Source organism: Gymnogyps californianus, chromosome 3, assembly GCF_018139145.2.
Source record: "Gymnogyps californianus isolate 813 chromosome 3, ASM1813914v2, whole genome shotgun sequence".
NCBI lineage: Eukaryota > Metazoa > Chordata > Aves > Accipitriformes > Cathartidae > Gymnogyps > Gymnogyps californianus.
The window spans coordinates 25,623,518-25,645,526 of record NC_059473.1 but is presented as its reverse complement, the minus strand read 5'-3'; the positions used below and the strand labels follow the sequence as shown (position 1 = coordinate 25,645,526).

The 22,009-nt window shown below is 38.8% G+C and overlaps 1 protein-coding gene across 1 annotated transcript in view; it reads right to left on the bottom strand.

Annotated features, from left to right (window-relative positions):
- LPGAT1 (lysophosphatidylglycerol acyltransferase 1) overlaps positions 1-22,009 on the bottom strand; it is a 68,788-nt gene that overhangs the window by 7,969 nt on the left and 38,810 nt on the right. The window contains exons 5-7 of the mRNA XM_050894329.1: positions 21,672-21,945; positions 12,697-12,823; positions 1,362-1,468 (exon numbers count right to left, since the gene is read on the bottom strand). Of these exons, the coding sequence (XP_050750286.1) occupies positions 1,362-1,468; positions 12,697-12,823; positions 21,672-21,945 (508 nt within the window). The remainder of the gene's footprint in view (positions 1-1,361; positions 1,469-12,696; positions 12,824-21,671; positions 21,946-22,009) is intronic.

Sequence of the window (22,009 nt, the reverse complement as noted above, 5' to 3'; positions counted from 1 at the left end):
ATAAAACAAAATACAACTCAGGGTTGTTAAAGAATTCTATTAATCTTTTTAAGCACTACAATTGATAAATTAAGCACTCAAAATTGAATTAAAGCAGTCTTTGCAATAAATCATCTAATAGAAGTAGCGTCTTTGTTTAACATAGTCACTCTGGAATATTACACTCAGTTGATTTGAGAGACTGAGTATTTTTCCCCCCTCAACAACTGTGATACTTGCTAATGAAGAGATTATTTTTCTTCAGAGACAAGTTGCATTGTTTCATCTGGAGTCTTCCTACTCAGTCTATGTTTGATAAACTTCCTCTCTTGTACGTCGAAATAAAGCTCTATTTTTTCTTCTCTGGATTTTCTTTTTCTTTTTTATTATGATGAATTCCTCTGTTTTGTATTCTGAACACACCCACCCACCCACACTCCCCCCCACCTGCTGGAGGGCAGATGACATACTTCACTATCAACTGGATGGAAAAAAAGAGCCTTGAGGAAACACTTCTCCAGCTATAGTTTCAAAATATTTACCTGATATTTTGAATCACATGTTTGCCAGTATCCCTTCAGTAATGTTATTAATGCCCTAATTTTATTTCGATTCCTCTGATCCATTAATGTTGAAAGCATATTATGATAGAAGTGATCCTCAGTACCTCACAGCAAGGAGGCCAGTATTGACAACACAGGGCTGCAGATCAAGACTCCAGAGACTTTATGCTATGTAATTCTTACAGATCCTTCCAATCGCAGCATCTTTCTGTTTAGCTTAACAGGAAACAGAAGAGGACTATGGTTTTGGATTAGACCTGCAGACTACTTAGATCAGTTTTCTCCAAGAGTACAAGTGCCAGAGGAACATGCTAAATAGCCGCACTAAGCAGATAAAATAACCTGCCTCACGTAAGATTCTTATTTAATCCCTTTTAGTCAAGAACTTGCTCATTTCAAACCCTGAAGGTTTTATATCCCCTCCAAACTTAACATAAGCTCTGAATACTTTTACTATGCATGTAAATGCTCACTACCTTTTTGCATCTTGCTAAATTATTCCACTCAATGAAATCCCATGGCAGCAAGTTTCACAGCTGAACTATATGTTATTGCAGAAAAAAAGAGGATTTCCTTAGATCCGTTTTGAATGTGCCAGCTTCCGAACACCACCTTATTCTAATGTTACCTGGGTAATTTACCTTTCCTAGATCATTTTTTTATCATACTTTTTTGCTACATATTACTACATAAAAAGTAGTAATAATTATATCTACTGTATTTGTGTGAAGAATGTATACGCATTCTTAAACCATTTTGAGATCCTTGTAATAAAAGACATTAACAAAGCACAATTCGCTTTGCTAGATCTCATCCTACCTGTTTCATAGAAATGTGTCAAGAGATCCTCCTTTTCAATGAATCGTTGATATAGCCAGTGTGTAAGAGCTTCAGGCTCTGCAGGTACATCTTTAACTGGAAAAATCCTACCAAAGAAACAAACATAAATTAAACCTAGGAAATGCATTCTGTATATGGAGAACAAAACTCTTCCCTTCTGCCCCAGCCCAGCCCAAAACATAGAGAGCAAAGTTTGGTATAAATCTAACTGCATGCTTCATTCTCTCTCTGATTCACAGATCACATAGGTATTAAGGATACAAGACTGGAATAATCCAGGTTACTAGCCAGATGCGCACAGAAGACTTGGCATTATTAGCATCTATCAAATGCTGTACTACAGCATTTGATAAAAGCTACTAAGTTGCTGGGGTTTTTAAAAATAGAATACCATCACACTATATTCCTATCCTTAAAAAAATACAAACCAAGAAGCAATGAAGTTCATGCGCTGAAACAGAAAGAAATAAAAGACTGAGAAGGTTCATCCACAATTCTGAAGAAACAGTTCTTCAACAGGCAGAAACCACGTAACAACATCACTAAGTACCAATAGCTCTTCTGTATCCCAGAAAACGAGTCCTCTGTGTTTTTCAAAGGATGCCAGCATCTTTGTCTGAAATTTCTAAGGCAGGTTTTACACTGAAAACTGACCATGTAAGTGTACTCAAATATTGCTGCTCTAATTTAAAAACCCCAATGGAAGAACTACCAATGTTTTAGTACTTCTACACTGAATACTAGGTCTACTTAGAAAATCAGATATCCAGGGCAGAATTCACTGAGATACATATATACAGAAACCCCCAAATAACCCACCACACCTCACTGGATTTTTTTCAAAACAGAATTTCAAGTCTTACCATAATTGTGAAATCTCCTCAGTAGACCCTAAGTGCGTTTTGATATATACAAGAACTTATATATCCACTATGTTTCATTGGGAGGCCAGTGCAGAAGAGATTTGTGTATCAGGCTGGCCTGAAAAATTCATACTCTGGAAGGTAAGACTTTTACTGTAGGTTTCTCTTTTCAAGTGAGCTCCCATTTACCCTGTCATCTATGCCACGCTTCTGTTTTCATTAGTGGATTTTTCATTTCATTTTCAACACAGTCTTGATTGATTATACTGAAAAGAATCTGAAGTAACACCACAATCATGTGGGCAGTGATACGGGAATGTCAGACTACAGAAATAAGATGCTTCTGAAGAATGCTTTTGTTGCTGTTACTGTTTTCAACGTCTTTGCTTGCTTTGTTGCCAAGTCATTTGTACCTCCTCCTTTCGGTTTGATGCATGGAAAAATAAGCTGTACGTGGAGGAGAAAAGCAGCAAAGCATTGCTCTAATGAGCAAATTAAAAATAATAGTGCTTCGGTATACATAGATAACTTCAATATAAGGAGATGAACAATTTTATTTACCAACTATGGCATCAACATGAACTCAGAGATTTCTGTAGCCTTTGTAGCAATTCTGCCTACATCTTTCTCACACTGTGGAGTTCTCTGTGCTCTAGTAAAGCCAGTCTCAGTAACCAGAAATTAGCAACTGTTATCTCAAGTAAAATACAGTTTGAAGAAAAGTCTTTGGCCAAAGACAAATATTATGAAATAGTTGGTGGTCCAGTAAATAGCTCAAGTCCTCAGCGTGCATATTAAGAACAATGACAAAGACAGGTAATAAAGAACTATTTTATCTTGAAGCCCAGATGTTGTACACCAGATTAAAATTAAACCATGCAGAGGCAAGTAAAAAACACACCCACAGAGAAAGGACCATTTTTGTTGAGGGTATAACACTAAGAAAGACTTACTCTCTGTCCCCAAACACAACCGAGCTGCCAAGCACTATTTTTACTCTCTTCTGCCTATCTGCTGTGAAGAGATAAAAAGATTCAGCAACTGAATATTGTGTTTCACAGTATATTTTTGAAGGACAGATGCTTGCTTATGCAAGTTTGAAGATGGTTCAGAACTAACAGAATGCGTGCGTGGGCTCAGAACAGAAGTCTAGGGATTACCTGGCTTCATACGCAGTTTCCATTGTAAGCTGCAGATATTCTTCACCTCCCTCTTCGCTTCTCAGTTACCTAATGGGTAACAACTCTACAGTTCAATAACCTAGTTAAGCCTGGTATTTTTCCAAGAATGTACCTTCTAGTCTGAAAACATTATCACCAGATCTTACAAGATATTCATTAGAAACAATTTATGAGCTGGCACTTTAATGGAGTAGCAAAGTGGCATAAGTGATACCAATATTGAGAGAGACTAATGGAACACAGCACACCACTTTCCTGCTTGAATCCATCCAGGCTCTTGTATGAACCAATACAGTACCAGAATACTTGAATCTCTGGATATAAACTCCGCTTCTTAAAAGTTTAAGAAGCAATCACCGTTACACCCCGTTTGAATGAATATTAATGCAGCATTCCCCACTGGATGCCCCCAGGTTTTTTGTTGGAAGCTGGCAGCAGGCTGTACCAAAAAGTGTTGGAGCTCAGATCCTGCCATGAATTCAGGATCAGGAAGGATGGATTTTGTCTGGTCTTCCAATAATGCTACATTGGCTGTCACAATTTAGCAATGGTAAGTGCTAGTGTATTTAGAAGCATTTTTAAACTCATTTTTAGATTATCCAGAGTTATTTTTACAAGCGGAACATTTTTACTAATGACTGAGCTAAATTAGAGATGAAACGTTTAAAAAAAATCCTTACAAGCCCTTCCTGTGCTAGATAAGGTGAAGCTAAACCCCCCTGTATTTATACTAAACATACTGCCAATAGCATCGTTCTCTGCCCATCAGATGGCTCAGCTGGCATCTGTGTTTTAAAAGAACACCCTCTTTAAGGAGACTGGGTTCAGGAAAGGTGTCATGGTTTAACCCCAGCCAGCAGCTAAGCACCACGCAGCCGCTCCCTCACTCCCCTCCCTTGCTCCCAGCGGGATGGGGAAGAGAATCGGGGAAAAAGGTAAAACTCGTGGGTTGAGACAGGAACGGTTTAATAACTAAAGTAAAATATAATACTAACAACAATAATAATGAAATATAATAATAATCATAATAATTGTAATGAAAAGGAATATAACAACAAAAAAAAGGAAAAAAGGAAAAAGAGAAAAAAAACAGTGATGCACAATGCAACTGCTCACCACCTGCTGACTGATGCCAGAGCCACGATCCGCCCCTCCCGGCCAACTCCCCCCCGTTTATACACTGGGCATGACGTTCTATGATATGGAATACCCCTTTGGCTAGTTCAGGTCAGCTGCCCCGGCTCTGCTCCCTCCCAGCTTCTTGCACACCTGCTTGCTGGCAGAGCATGGGAAACTGAAAAGTCCTTGGCTTAAGATAAGCGCTACTTAGCAACAACTAAAACATCAGAGTGTTATCAACATTATTCTCACACTAAATCAAAAACACAGCACTGTACCAGCTAAGAAGAAAATTAACTCTATCCCAGCTGAAATCAGGACAAAAGGTAACTGAGAAAGTCTACTGTTACAAAACTTTCTACACAGACAATCCAAAACAATGGTGGAAAGCCATTGCTCTGACTGGAGCAGGGTCATCCCCAACCATCGGCTGCGAGGTCTGCCAGGTCTAGCGTTAAAAGACACAGGAAAGAGTTTCTTCTTTTCAATGAGATATGTAAACAGTTGTCAACGTGGTCACAGCATGAGCATCATCTTGGCTCTACCCCCCCTTTGGGCATCCAGCATCTGCAACGCCACTAACAGCGAACAGTTTGCTGATCTCCTCAGGAAAATAAGATGTTATCACCACATAGAACTGTCCTGACAAGGAACAAGGTCAACATGTAGTATCTGAAGCTTCTAGATTCTTTTGGGCACTTGAATCTTTCTAGCTTTTGGACAAAACTAACCTCACATCGCATGCAAATAAGAGCGTCTTTGTTCCTGGTGTGGCAAACAAGGAATTTAATAACACTGGATAAGATAACTCGACCGGAAAATTCACGTGGAATGGAAATACCTCCTTTTATTTCTCATCAAGGGAACAGCTGCTTTGCTATCATCAGGGGGAAGTGGGGAAGGGGCTAAACTTCAGTAAAAGCAGTGCCACCACAGGCTGCACCCTGAAAAGTTAAAAGTGGTGGTGGAAGTAAAGCTATACTCCAATGGGAGTCTGCAAAGCTGTCTCAGTAATGAAGCATTATTTTCTAGCTGGAGGTTACCTATGTGCAGCTGTGATGTGACAACAGCCACGGGACACTCCACGTAGCTGGCTGAGGGACGGCAACTTTCTTAAACCACTACGCAAACGTGTATCTATGTCCCAAACCAGAATATATTAGCATAAATGACAGTCCAGGAAAGAAGAAAGGATTTTAAAAAAAAGGAGATGCAACTGCCAAAGACATGTTGGCATACATAAGAAATCGTGGAGACTTACCTACTGACAGGCCATTTCTCAAAAGATACCAAATAGTTTTCAGAAATGCGGCATTTTCAGAAACATTTAATGTCTTTTAAATGGTCCTTATTGGAGAAACAACCTCTGATTCTGTATTAAAATTCTGAAGTTCATAGATACCACCTTTAAGTACTAATTGCCTTTCATCATCTGTCCTACCCTGAATTAAAGTTCTTTATTACCCTCTACTCTTTCTAAATCATAATATTGTTTGCTGTTTCAATGACTCTAAATTAACTCAGCACGATGGAGGTTGCTGATAGACCTCAGGCATGACCAAAAATAAGTTACTTGCATTAAAAAAAGCATATTAAAACATATTGCCAAACTGGATGCCCTTCATAGACATTTCTGCAAAACTCATTCAGCAACCACAATGTATTCCATCTTATTTATAGCTAGGAGTCTAGTTTATTTCAATAAATCTGTATCAATGTACACACAAAAAAAGAACTTCCTCAGTAGCTGAAAGCTTGTTTCAACAGCAGCACAGTACAAAAACTGGTATGAGGAAGAAAGGTGACATAGTACTCATCCGCATTATGGCACAAAGACAGCTGAGTTAGCTGGAAATAGCGTGGTACTTTCATGCAGCATAAATGCAGCTATCCTCTGCAGCGGAGGCGACTACGGCTGGCTCTGACTTCGGGGCCTACACCACAATCACTATCAACACAGTGCAAACGCGGGATATGGTCATACAAGGGTATGACCCAGCGGGAAGCTAACGCAAAAAAACCCCAACCCCATGCCACTCTTGATTGAGGGGAAGCTAAGCATTGAACAAACGTCACACCCAGGGTTTTTTCAATTTTTAACTCTTGGGTTCTGACAACAGAACTGCAGCACAGGGGAAATCTTACTATTAGAGAAACTTGGAGACCAGCTGAGAAACACCAAGTCAGTTAGACTAAAGTGCCTGGTGAAAGAAGAAAAGAAATAATCCCAAAACTCAACTCACTGTGGGGAAATGGTCGGAGCTGAGAACAGTAGCCAGTATGCAGTCTTGCTACATAGACACCAGACGACTCAGCTTATTTCTGCTGAGTGTAACTGCAGTGAATCTGGATTTATGGTCAATGCACGTCACAAAATGACCCAAGCATAAAGCTAAACCATTCTGAGACGAGGAAACAAACCTTTCCAATAGACTCATTAAAGGGCAGGTCTCACAGTGATGCCTCTAGTTAGAGATGCCTTGCACCTTCCAGCTCTCTTTTTTTTTTTTTGGTGCTTACTGCTTTAACAGATGAGTTGAAATTTCCCCAAAAAATCCCAGTGCCATTTAACCTGGAAGAAGTTAATTAGATATTTTCCTTGAGTATTATGTTTCAGAGAGCAAACTCAGTTTTTCAGCACTTTCCAATGAGTTTTGAGACAAGTCTGTCAGACTCAAAAAATTATTTGATAGCTAGACGGGTAAGTTCTTGCACCTTTGTGTTTTGAAGAATCTGAAACTTGGCAATTGTCCTTTTTTCTAGGGAAGTTTCTTTTGACATCCTGAGGAAAATCAGGCCACAGCTTAGCCTAATTACGAACTTTGAAAAACATGTCATTTGTACTGAAAATTGAAGTTTGAAAAGCAAGGTTCAATTCATTATCAAAATTGAGCTTTCAAACAAAAAAAGGTTACTGGATTAAACTGATCCTTCTCTGCCATTTCCATCAGCTAGAAAAGCATCTAAAAATGAAAACATAAGGCTGCTTGCTGTGTCCTCTACACTCCTCTTGCTCCCTAAGTAGGATGAAAAAGAAATAATCCTGCAGTAAAAGGACAGGGTATGAGAAAAGGAAAACACTAGATTTGAAAGACTGTAAGGCAGAAAGAGACAGGTTGTGACCAAGGGGAACAGCAGAAAGGACTGACTGAGCAACCAGAACAAAAGAGGCTCTGCAGTCTCCTCTGCTCCAGTTCGAGTAGCACAGAAAACATTGCTTTTTTCCACCCACTGCTGTCATACATCAATTCCTCACTCTGGACTACTCTAAAAGGGGAAAAGCATGTTTAAATCCCGATTCTCCTTTCATACAGTAGAGATGGCATCTGGTCAAAACTATACTTTTTCCAAAGGGGCTTTTTTCTTTTTGTAATTACTTTTTTCCCTATAACTCAGTTAAAAGAAACGACAGATGAGAAACTAGTGCACTAGAGCACACAGACTCATGCAGAACTTTCTCTCTCCCTGGTTATTTAAAAATTACCCTTAAAATTTATTTCAAATGTGATCTCCCAAGACATTCCAAATTACAAACAATGAGCAAAATTTTATTGCACTAAATGAAGGAAAAGGGGGGGAATAACAACAATCCAGACATACTCGATATACATTTCATGAAAATTTCAGCGGACATCTAAGCCAAACGCAGAAAAACAGAAACACGTCTGAAATTTCCCATCTTTGGAAGACATTTCTGACATTTCCATCTTTTTAAAGATGAAGTCTACTTTACCTTGGGTTTTCCTTTGCTAACTGAGTTTGTTTCAAAGAGTTAAAGAAATGTACCAACTTTACAAGGGACATCTCAGGGCTCAACACAGCACAGGCCTTTTCAGACTGCAGTCACTGATTTAATCCTTGCCTACACTGTTAAGGACGAAGAGTAGTTAATAACCCAATTGTTATCAAAATTAAGAATTACTGAGGAACCACCTCGAATTTGTGAACTGCAGAATAAGCGCTGGCGTTCCCAGCTGACAACCCCAGATACTCTAACGGCTCTGTTACAGCAATGTTTTGGTCTCCACATGGAATATGATCTTAAAGAAGTAGTTTAGGTTTCCTGGTCAAGCTGTACAGCTACACAGGTCTGGATCACCTTCTGCCCAGTGGCTTGAGCAGCTCTCGGGGAGCAACACCACACAAAAACCTGCCAGGACATTTTTCAGCACATTAAAAGGTAGCCCTGTATTTTCAAACAGAAGTGCCACGGACAAGAGGAAGGAGGTTGATCTGGCAAGGATCAGCTAGCTGGTCACAAAGTACAGCTGTTTGTAGCACTCACTGTTTAACCAGCTGTCGTGGTTTAACCCCAGCTGGCAACTAAGCACCACACAGCTGCTCGCTCGCTCCCCCCACCCAGTGGGATGGGGGACAGAATCGGAAAAAAAAAAACCCCAAACCCCAAACCTCATGGGTTGAGAAAAAGACAGTTTAATAGGACAGAAAGGAAGGAAAATAATGATAATAATGACAATAATAATAATAAAGTGACAATAATAATACTAAAAGAATTAGAATATGCAAAACAAGTGATGCACAACGCAATTGCTCACCACTCACTGACCAATGCCCACTTAGTTCCCGAGCAGCGATCCACCCCTCCCAGCCAACTCCCCCCAGCTTATATACTGGGCATGACATCATATGGTATGGAATATCCCTTTGGCCAGTTTGGGTCAGCTGTCCTGGCTGTGTCCCCTCCCAGCTTCTTGTGCCCCTCCAGCCTTCTTGCTGGCTGGGCATGAGAAGCTGAAAAATCCTTGACTTAGTATTAACACTACTTAGCAACAACTAAAAACATCAGTATGTTATCAACATTATTCTCATCCTAAACCCAAAACATAACACTATACCAGCTACTAGGAAGAAAATTAACTCTATCCCAGCCGAAACCAGGACACCAGCATAAAGGGTTTTGGTGTTTTTCCAGAACTGCTCCTGATTAAGATCTGACGCAGAAACAGGCTTGAGGCATCACTGTATTTTCAGACAAGTGGGGACACTACCTAGGAGGCACACATGCAAAGCTCCTGAGAGACAGTTTTCCACTGACCATACCTGTAATTTCAAAAATCAACTCTAAGAAATTGATGTCAGCCCACTGGGCTTCAATTTATCTGGCTTCCCAATCCTGAAGAAGGTTCAACAAAGTGATAGCACAGCTGTAAGGTTTTCTTTAACACCAGAAACTCTCTGGGAGAGAACGGTTGCTCCCTACTCTTCCCTGTCCGCCACCCCCAGTTTCCCAGGCACATACTCTGTCTTCACAGGTTCTCAGTGGTATCAACAACTTCTGTTCATATCATCAATACATGATTTAAAGTTGTCAAAACCCTGAAGGTGCCCATCACATTACAGCATTCTGCTAAAAAAGTAACTCCTAATGAGTAGTCAGGTGATCTGGGAAAAAATAAAAAATAAAAACAAACCAGTTGCTGTAATACCCTGAAGGCAATCCAACAGGAAAATTTCTGTATAAGCAACAGAAAAGGATGATGCAACATGAGTAAATTCATGTACACACACTGTTCAGTTGCTCTCTGCTAATCCTGCCATGGATAAATATATTCTTCATGTAAAACAGAGAAACATTTTTAAAGCCACACAAAAATATCTAAAAATAAATTTTATTGTCAAAAACACTGAAGGTGAAAATTCACCATATTCATTCCAAACTATAGTTCTAATTCTAGACACATTAAAAGGTCTTAGCATATCATAGCTAGATGATACGCTAAATCTGGAAAAAAGGATACAAAAACAATACGACTTTTTTGGTATAGAATTTTTCTGGGTAGTCAAAGAGAAGAGTTGCAGAAGGACCTGACAATAGTTGCAGATGAAATTAAATACCAGTAAATGCAAGGCAATGAACACTGAGGAAGGAAAAAGCACCAGCAGCTACGCATACACTGCCACACCCTCTAAGATTAGCTATTATTACTCTGGTAAGCAATCCTGAAATCTCTGTGAGGAATTCAGGATGTTAGTCAACTCACAAACTAGTTATAGCAGAATCAGAAAAGGTGCAGACAAAAGTAATAAGATAATCAGGGAAAGGCTTTTGTGTAAGGAGACACCACATAGATGAAGACTCATCGGGCTGGGAGGGGGACAGGGACAGCTAAGGCAGGACATGAGAAAGTTCTGTAAAATCCTGGGCCACGGAGAGCATCACTGAGGAATGATTCATCTGCTGGTAGGACATGGGAAACAGGGTGCACCCACTGAAGGCATCAGGTGGAGAACTTAAGCAAAAAGGAAGTGGTCCTGGCTGCCACCCTCAAGAACAGTTACACATTGTGTCATGGGAAATCGTAGAAGTCTAAGCAGGTTAAAAATGGTATTAGACAAGTTCATGAAGGCCAGGTCCATCAGCACCTACCAAAAGAGTGATCCAGATGCGACGCCTGCTCAGAACATGTTACAGGCACAGCATGTTTATACACAGAGGGATGGCACGTGGGCTGCCTTCCCGCACCTTTGCTGCTACTGCCTGCTGTCAGAGCCAGGGTACTTTGTTAAATACATCTTTAAGAATTGCTACTGTGCATCCAATTAAAGCCCTTACAGTCCAGAGGACATGTGCCTAAACTTGACATGCCAATTTAAGAATTACCAGGACTGGAAAGTTAGCCCAAGCTCCAGTTAAAACCAAGACACTCAGTTCTCATTTCAGAGGTATTACATTCAGCTCTCAGCCTTCAGAGACATGCCGCTGCATTAGTTTCCATGTGGGGCATACTTCAAATGTTTTTACACGGTCAACCATAACAACTAGAGGTTACTTTAAAAAAAATTAAAAAAAAAAAAATCAAATAGAGAGGCTTGCCCCTGTCTAAACCAGTGATTTAGACCCTCTGGAAGAAAACAACAAACCTACACCCAACAATAAACAATTTCTAATATTTTTTCTTAGAATTTTAGTACTACAAGAACTGTAACATTCAAGTTCAATGCAAGGAAGGTTACATCATCATTATGCTCGCACTCAAAAATAGGTTTTGAATATACACATTTAGAAGCAGGAAGTTAATTCAACTTGAGATCACTTTCTCTCTTCTTTTAAAGGAAGTATTTTTGGAAATACTCTTTAGTAAAATTCTAAATACATTCAACTTGCAAGTATCCCAGAGATCTGAGAGCATACTAACGTGACCTGAATAAAGCACAATAGATATTATGATATCTTACATAAATTAGGGTGTAAGTATGTTCACCTTCGGAAAAACTTGAAGGCAGATTTCTATAAAAAGCAGGGACAGATTTAAACATGGCTGTGGAAAGGAGCTCCAGTGAGCAGCCTGTACTCTGCATCACACAACACTGACACAGCAGTGATGCTGGAGAAGGTCATTTCCAGTTAAACTGTCACCCAGGGGATCCACACAAGGATATCCGAAAGCTTACTGTAAAACTCTAAAAGCTCCACCAAATCAGCAAAAGGGAATTAAGACAAAATAATGCAATTTTGGGATAAAACATGATCAACTTATTTGGTATAGGAAGAGTGTTAAAATATTTCTGGAGATTTCAGATTTGCAATTAACTGCAAACCAAAAGCAAAATGCAACTTCTCTCTCCATTAGTTTAGGTCTTGAGACAAAGAACCGCTGAAGAGAAGAGTTTTAGTAGTATCCCATCCTAGGTGTCAATGAGATTTGCTACTATTTCCAGAGTGTTGCTCTGCTCAACTATTAAGAGTATGCTTTGAGTGAAAAAGCTGACATTTCTTTGTCAGAAAATTAAATAAAATATATAATAATCTCTCAGGAAATCTGTTATTAAATAACACAGTGATTTTTAATTTGTTGTCACTATTAAAAAAAAAAATATCAAGTTGGGTTTACCAGCACCTTAACATTAAAGTGGAAAAGATGACCTAGCCATCAAATACATACCCCATAACTATACTCAGCCACAGGACATTAGTCAAAAACTTAAATGTGCTAAGATATGGAATGGTCACTGAACTTATCAAAAGAAAACTGTGTTGTGTTTAGATAATATGAGTTGCCCACCTGTGTGAGACGCACATAAAGACATTGCTACTGATCTCCTATGTCCTGAAACATGAGGTTACTAATTTGTGAACACTTGTTTTTTAATATTTTAGTTCAATGTAAGAGTAGAAGGTTTATTTCCTACCTGTAATGTACATGTGTAACTGTTGGTTGTCGGTAGCCAAGAATCCAAGTTTGGATGTCTATAGGTTCACCTTTGGGATACGCAATGGTTGTATCTATCACCCACTGGAGGCCTTTTGATTTGCTCTCTAGGAACAAAAAGAAATGTGGTATTAAAAGTAATTAGAAAGTGCATCACTTATTTGACAGTTATTCCATTTTTATATTACTTCATGACATATGAGGCACAAATAAGACAGCCAAAAATCAAATCCAGATTTCATTACAGAGCACAGAAATACTCTTACAAACTTCAGCTAGACCAAGATTTTACTTTCACAGTTATTTTTGTCGTTCTTACATATTGTAGTACACAGAATAGAACAAGTTCACTCCCTGGGTATGAGTATAGTCACATAACATGTTGGCCCAAAAGTTAGGTGCTTCCCCCCATTCACCAAAAGGAAAACTTAAAAAATTAAAATCCAACTTTCTTGGTCTGCGCTTTAAGCACATTTACAACTGGGCCTTCGTAAAAGCTCACAGTTGCAGCTCGCTGATGAAGCAACAGCCATGCAGATCCCTCAAAGGTTCTTAAAAATCTGAGTTATGGAATAAAGAGGAAATACACCACTTTGTGTATTAAAGACAAGAAAGCAATGAACGGAAGATGGTCAGTTTTCACAATGGAGAGGAGACTGCATCCACAAGGTCCCAGAAAGACTGATACCAGTACATGTTCATATGCTGCTCAGCATATTTAGAAACTGAAAAAAGGATCAAAAGAGGTGAAAATATTTGCTATGAAGATTATTCAGGGGAGTCAAATTCAAATCTGAACATACGTTACTACCAGCAATAGTCAAGGTCAGATATCAAGCTAGCCATGACCTCTCTCTGGCATGTCTTCAATTCACAGGTTTGCACAGAGGGAGAGCAGCAGATCTGGAAAGCAAACCAGGAAGGAGGGGCACATTGCCAAGATGGCACTTTGAGTTTAGCTTGTCAATTTTATATTTATTCTGTGGGAACTGGAGCTACCTTGTATCTGAGGTCATGTTATGTTCGGGCTAGTATAGTAATATGCTTACTTAATGCTTAATACACTAGTACAATAATATGCTTACATCATACCCAGCAATATCTTAAAGCATTTTAAAAGTTGACTATTAAAAACAGCCACCTGTTGGCAGAAGCATGTAAGAGGTGTTAGGTGTTAGTACAAAGTGCAAGACTCTTCAAGCCTGCAGCTGAGATAGCTATGAAAGAAATATGATAGAGGTTGACAAAAACACTGTTGGCACGAAGAACGTGCACGGGGATAGACTGTTCACCATCTTTCTCAATACAAGAATAGACGTATTCAAAATGAAGCCAAGAGGAAAAGTTTTCAAAGCAAAGAGAGAAATGATTCTTTGTGCAGAGGGGAATAAAACTGTGGGGAACTCCTTGCCAAGGGATGTCAAGGATGCCAAGAGTTGGGTTCAAGGGGAAACTGGACAAGCACATGCAAGAAATTCGTCGGAGGGTTAACTAAACAGGCAGAAACCCCCATCTGGCTTGGGAAACCTACCACACTGGCAACAGTCAGAAGCTAGGAGAGTATGCAGGAGAAGTATCACGCATGTTTGCTGCGTTCACACTCTTCCTCTGATATCCACTTGGAGTCATGGACAAGATGGGCTAGACAGACGTTTGGTCTTGCCCAGAATCACCACTCAAATTTTACAGAAGAGCTACCATGCACATGAAGAAATCTGCAACACACAGTCTGAGGTGCACTCTAAAAGCCACAGTTATTAACACCAACTAGTACATACATGCAAGGACTGACTCACAAGTTTCTACCTGCACTTAATTTAATTTAACTTGCATTTAATTTAATTTGCATCTAATTTAATTACGTGTGAGAAGACAATTACAGCAACGCTATCACATATATCTATCAGTTATTTTAACAAGCAGTTAGTGTTTTCATTGTGTCTACTCAACAATGTAGTTGTACTGCTTCGTTACAAATGCACATACACTACCTGAATAACGCTGGACAGTATTTCCTAATATTTAAGTTATGAGTTATTAGTAGCATGCAATGTGCTGTTCCAAAATTTGACCAAGGGCAAGCTACACAGGTCAAACTGAAGCATCCGGTGTCACCTTCTGGAAATACAGTATTTTAAAACCCTGACAGACATGTGAAATGAGAACACGAGGTCCCATTAGAGGCTCCAGGCTTGCCAGCATTGTGACAGAGTGCTTGTCAAGTCTCTCTTAAGAAAAGCACTAACTACAGAGTCCTTCATTTTAAAAGTAGCAATGTAAGAGACAAGCCAATATGAAATTAATAGTAAATCCACAGAAGTATTCATTTAGAAATGGATTTTGGAACAAAGCCATTGAATTTATTATTTTCCCAGATGTAAAGTAAGAATGGATACAGACAAGTAAATTGTCTAAGTGAGTAAGCAACAAAGATCATTAATTGCAATTAAAAAGTGCCAGATGAATATGGGCACATTATCTTATTATTTACAGTAAAATGTTTTAAAATAATTTATTAAATATTTAGCTAGTATTTCAAACTGTTCTTTCAGTGGATAATGGTTCAAACTTCATTATGGGAAGACTCCTGCAGTCCTCTTCTGTGCTGATTTCCTACCTTCTGCTTTTGTGGAGCACAGCTGCTGCATGGATTCCTCAGACCAGCTCCAAACTCATCTCCAGCCCCTTCGAGGGCAGGGTAGGGAAAAAAACTTGCCTCTGACAGCCCACCAGGAACCCCAGGTGGGGGTGGGTAATTAAAAAAAAAAAAAAAAAAATTCTGAAGGTAACATCAGCCTCCATAGACCCTCCTTTAGAGCAAGCAGGTCTCAGCGCAGCTACCTCCACGTGCAATTACCAAGACGTACTATCAAATCACAGTCACAGGCATATTTCTGCATGCTCTGGTTTAAAATAAGCCTTACATAATCATCCAAAATCTCACACTGCCAAAAAACCCTAAGTCACCAAGGATTTCAGAAAATTAATTTTGAAATAAAACTTGCTGTCCTTTTTGGGGGGTTATACTGTGTTGCGCCCTGCTCATGAGCGTATTTATTTTAAAGCCACAAAGCTCTAACAGATCCTGAAACTGAAAAAGAAACAGACAACTGCACACAACACAACGCAGTAGGACCTTAGTATCTCCGAGGGTGCTGCTTTCAGGCCTAAGCAGACCTCTGAACAAGAATAAACCCTATTATTTTCTAAATGGAGCCCACTAACAGGAACTCAGAATAGAAAGATTGCTGCATTAGTTATAATATGGTGTGAATCTCAAGTCTGGCATTTGTACCTGAAAAAAGGGAGTTGCGTATACCTGTTCAAGAACTCCTCTTGCCAAGTTTGGCTTGGCCAACACAGCCATAGATGTTTCTGACAGCCAAACCCTTTTGAACTTTCTACCTACCATTAAAAGACACCCTCATCCTTCATTTCTAGTACCTGCTGAAAGACTGAGCAGCCTGGCTGCCAGAGACTTCAGCAGAAGAAACTGCAGCAGAGGCCAAATTTAAGCTGATCTCTCAGAGGACTAGTTTTTCTTCTGTGATGTCAGTCTGCTTGGCACTTTCAGCACAGGTGGAGAATTTTGATTTCTCATATTGCCTCAAAATGTTAGCAGTCTGATTCTTTTTAAATAGTACATAAATTTTCAAAACAGGCCTGCAGGCATCTGTCCTACACAGTTGCATCCACATAGTAATAATGTACCTTAGCATGAATGGTACATACTTGCCTTATGAGTGCTAAGACAAGACTGAACAATCACATGTAACAGTAGCTTTCTGGCCTAGACAAAAAAAAAAAAAAAAAATCAAAATAAAATTTAAAGTCTCCGAACTTGTTGTTTTTGTTGTTGTTGTTGGTTTTTTTAAATCACCAGAAGAGGCAAATCTTCATAACTATTTTTTTCCATATTTTTGTTCTAGCTGTGGATTCAGTGATAGTAAATTGCTTCATATTTAGTTATGAAGCAACTTACCATCAGCGTCTTGAAGACATTCAGTGCTCCGTCATCCTCTATGGTCCTCTCACAGCAGATACTTGACTGTCTACAATCATAAATTTAGTGGGGTTCAGAGCTCCTCTTCATCCCTAGGGTGATGACATCATCTATGTCGTCCCTAGGGTTACTCTCAACCAATGCTAAAAGCCAGATGTGACCATGTGCAGGACTGCAAAACTGCCACCAGACCGTCAGTGTTTACCACTGAGAAAAAGAGAAAGTTATAAAGACAGGTTTCAGCAGGAAACCTCACCTCCAGCTGAGCTCTGGATGGTGCGATACCTCTGGATTGCATCCGGAGTGGAAAAGAATGCACCAGCCAGGCGTGAACCTGAGGACCACAGCTTCCACTTGAAAAAGAAAATATTTACTAGCATTCACCAGTATTCAGGTGTGGTTTCCTGAACGCTTAGATCACTCTAAACACAGCCAAAAGAGGCTCTTGCCTCCCCCTGCATAGCAATGTGTTCTTGTAACTTGCCACTTGTCCTCTACTTGTCCTTGTGTGATCAACTAGACCACTGACCTTAAAATTAACTCTCTTCCCAAAGATTAGCTCTCAGACTGAACATCTTACTCATTATCCCAGGATCCCTCCATAACAAATCACCTGGAACAAAACAAGAAGCTCCTTTTCCAGGATAAAAAAAACAAACAAACAAACAAACAGAAAAACCCCAACAACCTTCCCACGTGTTATTCAAGTCACATTCCTCATATAACTGAATCAAAAAGTTTGATTGAAAAAAAAAATCAATTACAAAGTCCAGTGTCCAGCTCTGCAGAAGGGAAAATTGAATTTCTCTGAGAAAAAGCATCAGAACTGAATGTACTGTGCTGCATTTGAAAACAGTAAGATAAGATTTCAATATGGCTCTAACCAAGCTCATAGCAACCTCTTATCAGACAAAAAATTGCTGCATGGTAAAATAAAGCAGAATTAAAAAACATACTAGAGCAAGGTCGATCAAAAATAAGCTCTGGAACGCATATTTTCAGTGAACAATTGCTCTAAACTCCTTTGAATTGCCAGCTGTTTAGCACTTAGAACATTTTGCTAGTTCTAAAAGTCACAAGAAGATCAATACTTATTAACTGAAGAAACATTGTACTTTCAACTGTGTCAGAGACTAAGCATTCCATTAAAAAATTAAGCAAACAAACCAAAACCATAAAATACCCCCCCCACACACACACATCAGTCCCTACAGGGTTAAGGTGATAATGGCTATGCATCAAGTATTTTTATGCTGCCCATATTTCTATTCTGCGCTAAAACCTTCTCCTGGAACGCAGGTGCTGGCAGCAGTGCTTTGTTTGGGGGGCACAGCACATCTGCCCAGAGGGATGCTTTCAATAGACACCAGAATTAACTTATACCATCTTTTCAGGGACAGACACGACTTAACTACATTGTGTGTACTTTCTAGCTTCAAAAGCACTAAAGCCATCAAATGATAGTACTACCTTTCCTATATGTTTTTCCATCCTTCTATTTAAGAATCAAATTGTACAATTTCATTAAACAAGTGTTTAAAAAGGCAGCAAAAGCAATAAATGTTTACTCATTTAATTTAGTATTTACCAGCAGTAAGTTAAATTTCACCCTGATGAAGGCTAGTACTTGGGACTTTAAATATGAAAGAAGGCTTGGAAAACTGTTAGGAGGAGGAAATTAAGAAAACAGAGGCTGCTTGCCTTGGAAAAGCAACTGCTAGAACTGATCAGTTTAAGTACAAGAATAATCAAATAGTATTGATCGTTTAGCTCTGGAACATTTGTTCTTCCTGTCACTTTACAGAGGAAGAATCAAGTAATAAACTGTGGGAAATTCATAACTAGTACAAAAATAAACTGAAAAGGGGACTGGATATTCAGAATACTAATATTATAATTAAGGCTAATGAAATTTTGGGGAGGCTACTGAACCTCACACTTCACAACATAAACCCACCTCTACCAAGGGGATGACAGAAGTCACATTAGAGACCTTGTAAGAAGGAGGACAGATGATGTAGCATTTAGCTGTTGCACAATTCTTGAACTACTATTTGAAGGCCGTAACTCCAGTGACATTTGACGTACAAAAGCAAGCTAGTGGGCTGGGGAGCCGGGAGGTGACATGATGAAACGACTGTACACAATTTGGTTTGTACCAAATTAGGGTGCAGCATAGCAGTATATTAAGAATGAATCATCTTTTATTATAGCCGCTTTTGTTGTCTTTTCTTCTTTCACCCAGTATTATACACCATTCCAGTTGAGAAAGTAGAACGGTATAAAATCTACAATGGTATAAAAGCTACAAGGATAATTTTAAATGACTTAAGTACTAATAAAATGACAGCACTTGGGAACACCGCAACTGTGTATGACGACTCATCATAACATGGCTACCCAGGAAACTCAACAGGAAGGGGATATAATTTTTGATGAAGAAGAGTTACTCTTAATCTATGAACCAATTTAACTAAAATCGGGTGGAGGAGGGAGGTGAATCCCCATCATTATCAGTAAAGCTTGGCGGTAACAAAAAGATTGAGAGAATGATAAATAATGGAGAAGAAAGCTTATTATAGTAAGCTGAACAATTTGGTAACCCAGGACACCAGGAACATTGTTAAATAAGACAGTATAGAGCACAAGAAGGAGTGGTGCAGAGGAAAAATGTTTTCAGTGAACCATGAAGTTCAAGTGCGATGCTACTGACACACAAGCCACTTCCCAAGCAAAAGGGTACAGTAATAACGTACAAAAAGTTTATATGCAGTCTCTATGCAAGACACTGGCAAAACCTTTACTGTATATACTACATCTAGTTCTAGCACCCACAACTCAAAGATGGTAACCCAAAGAGGATCCAGGCAAGTTTGATTTCACTGAGCCAGGTTTTTTCATGTGGTTAAAAAAAAGGAAAGACAAAAGAGATTAAAAGTAAAGATGATCACTAACTTGTTAGGCTTCTAACTTTATAATATAACCTTATCAATTTATACAATTATATTTCATTTAACTGAACAAACATTCTTCAAAAATTTTCTGAAGTGACAAGAGTACAGTAAAAGCATTTGGAAGGCAGAAGATTAGAGGAAGAGTCTTTTATACATTATATAGATCAAGAATTAACCTTTTGTACATCTCTGAAAGGGAAGTTCTACCATGCTAGAAACATTTTCGTGAGCTTAAGACAAGAGAGGACTTAAAATACCTCAGCTTCATATGTATCAAATATTACTCTTTCCTAGTGTATAAAATTTACTTTCACTTCTCTTTTTCATCCCTTTTATTATGTTTTCATGTCCATTACTCTGAAAGAATGATAGCTAAAACCACACATTTCTTTCCTATTTTTGCCCACTTATTTGAGTAGGATGGACAGATGTTGTTCCATTGTATTTCTGAGACAATTCCTTCATTTTAGTACCTAGGTAGGTCAACTACTATCAAATGCTCTTTTCTCCAGAGTCTGAATCATGTTGCTCAAAAAAAAAAAAAAAAGCTGCCAGGTTTGATGTTCAGCTAAGTTGACAGCAATCTAAGAGTATGAAAATACAAAACTGGTATTTGACGAGTGCTTTTGGTCCCCTTCCAGAACTAGAAGGCCTATAATTCACATTTGGGGAACTTCTTACTTTTCACACCTTTTTGCCTTTGAGACAGGAATAAATACAACAGGAACAGGCCAAACTTTTCTCCTTAAAAAAATAACTTTTAACAAGGACTAGGGTATTCTGTTTCTCTTTTAAACCTAAAATCTTTTAAGACAACAAGGGCTTTTTTCAGCCTTTCTTTTCTGAATGTAGCCTAAAAGGAAATATTCTGACGCATTCCACAGCTTGATCTTCAGTTCATTTAAAATCTTCCCTCCACTCCTGCAAGAACATTATCTCCATTCACTTCCTATGTTGACAAGATTAACTTCAAAACTAAAAATCTGTAAGCAATTTCTGTATGAGGCTTCCCGCTAACCCTGAAATTTGAACTTCAGCACAGAAAAAACCCGAAGTCATCTGCATATGCGGCTTCATTAGGATGGATCTTTGGTTCAAACTACTAAACAATTATAATAATTTGGCTATGGAAATACCAGCACCACCCATCAATAAGAAACCACCACAAGCCCCCAGTCCATTGTTTCTATAATAAGTAATAGAAATCCACAAGTAGGGTAAGTAAGATCTAATCCCACTTTCTGAACGCGTGAAGAAGTTAATTTTAAAAACGGAGAGACTAAAAGCACCAAGTCCCATAATTACAGGCATTATTTATATCCCAGCTATGCTCTCCCTGAGGCGTCCCAGAACAATAATGCTGCAGTAATATTCTTATTCCCTCATAACTCTTCTAACATAAGACAGCCAAAACAATCCTTCAAATCTAGTTATCAGTGAGAGTTAACTCCAGCAACAAAGGGGACAGTCATCATAAAAATCTGTAGAGAATAGAATAACTTGAACTCAACAGAAAATAGTTCAAGAAGAGGAATGAAGTATACAGTAGTGGATGCAAAGAAACTTTTAAAGCCAGGAATAAAAATTTGAACATAGTTTGCATATTCCAGAAATACTTTTACTATAGCTCCATACGACCATAAACCAGTGCAAACCATCAATCGTGCTGAAAGGAGCAGCCCACCTTCTTGCCCACTCCGGGTGCTCATTCCAGTACCTGCTCTACCCATCACATGTACCAAGGCAAACATTCATGCAGCCACACTGTAGACTAAATCAAATTAAAACTAACATTTTCTTTTTTTGTGCGTCTCAACATAAAAAAAAATAAACTTAGTGGAACTAAAAGCAAATATGAAAAAATTTACATAAATGTGATGGTGCATTATGGATGTATTTGACATTTAAAGAGACCAAATTTAACACAAAATGTTTTGCTTAACTCAAATCTTGGACATTGAATTTGCTTTTTATCCACAAGAGTGAAGTGGTCTTTACCTTTTATCACAGCGTCTCTACCTGCTGGAGTTCCATTTTCTTGTGGCGCTACAAGCGTTTTCAGAATTACTTGTGTTGCCCCAATTCTCGGCAGGGTGACATGTTTAAGAAATGGCAAATTGTTTTTCTTGGCAAATGCCTGGCTTGTTTCTCTCCTTTTCCTAAGAAAGCCACCCTCTGGAAATAAAACAATCCATTTCCGATTACGGCTCCTGTAATATTTTTCTAGATGCTCCTTGAGTAACACAAGCTGCTGATCACGGTGTGCTCTTCCCTATAAGGATAAAACATTACCTAAATAAAATGAACACTTAAAAGAGATAACATTAAGACAGATA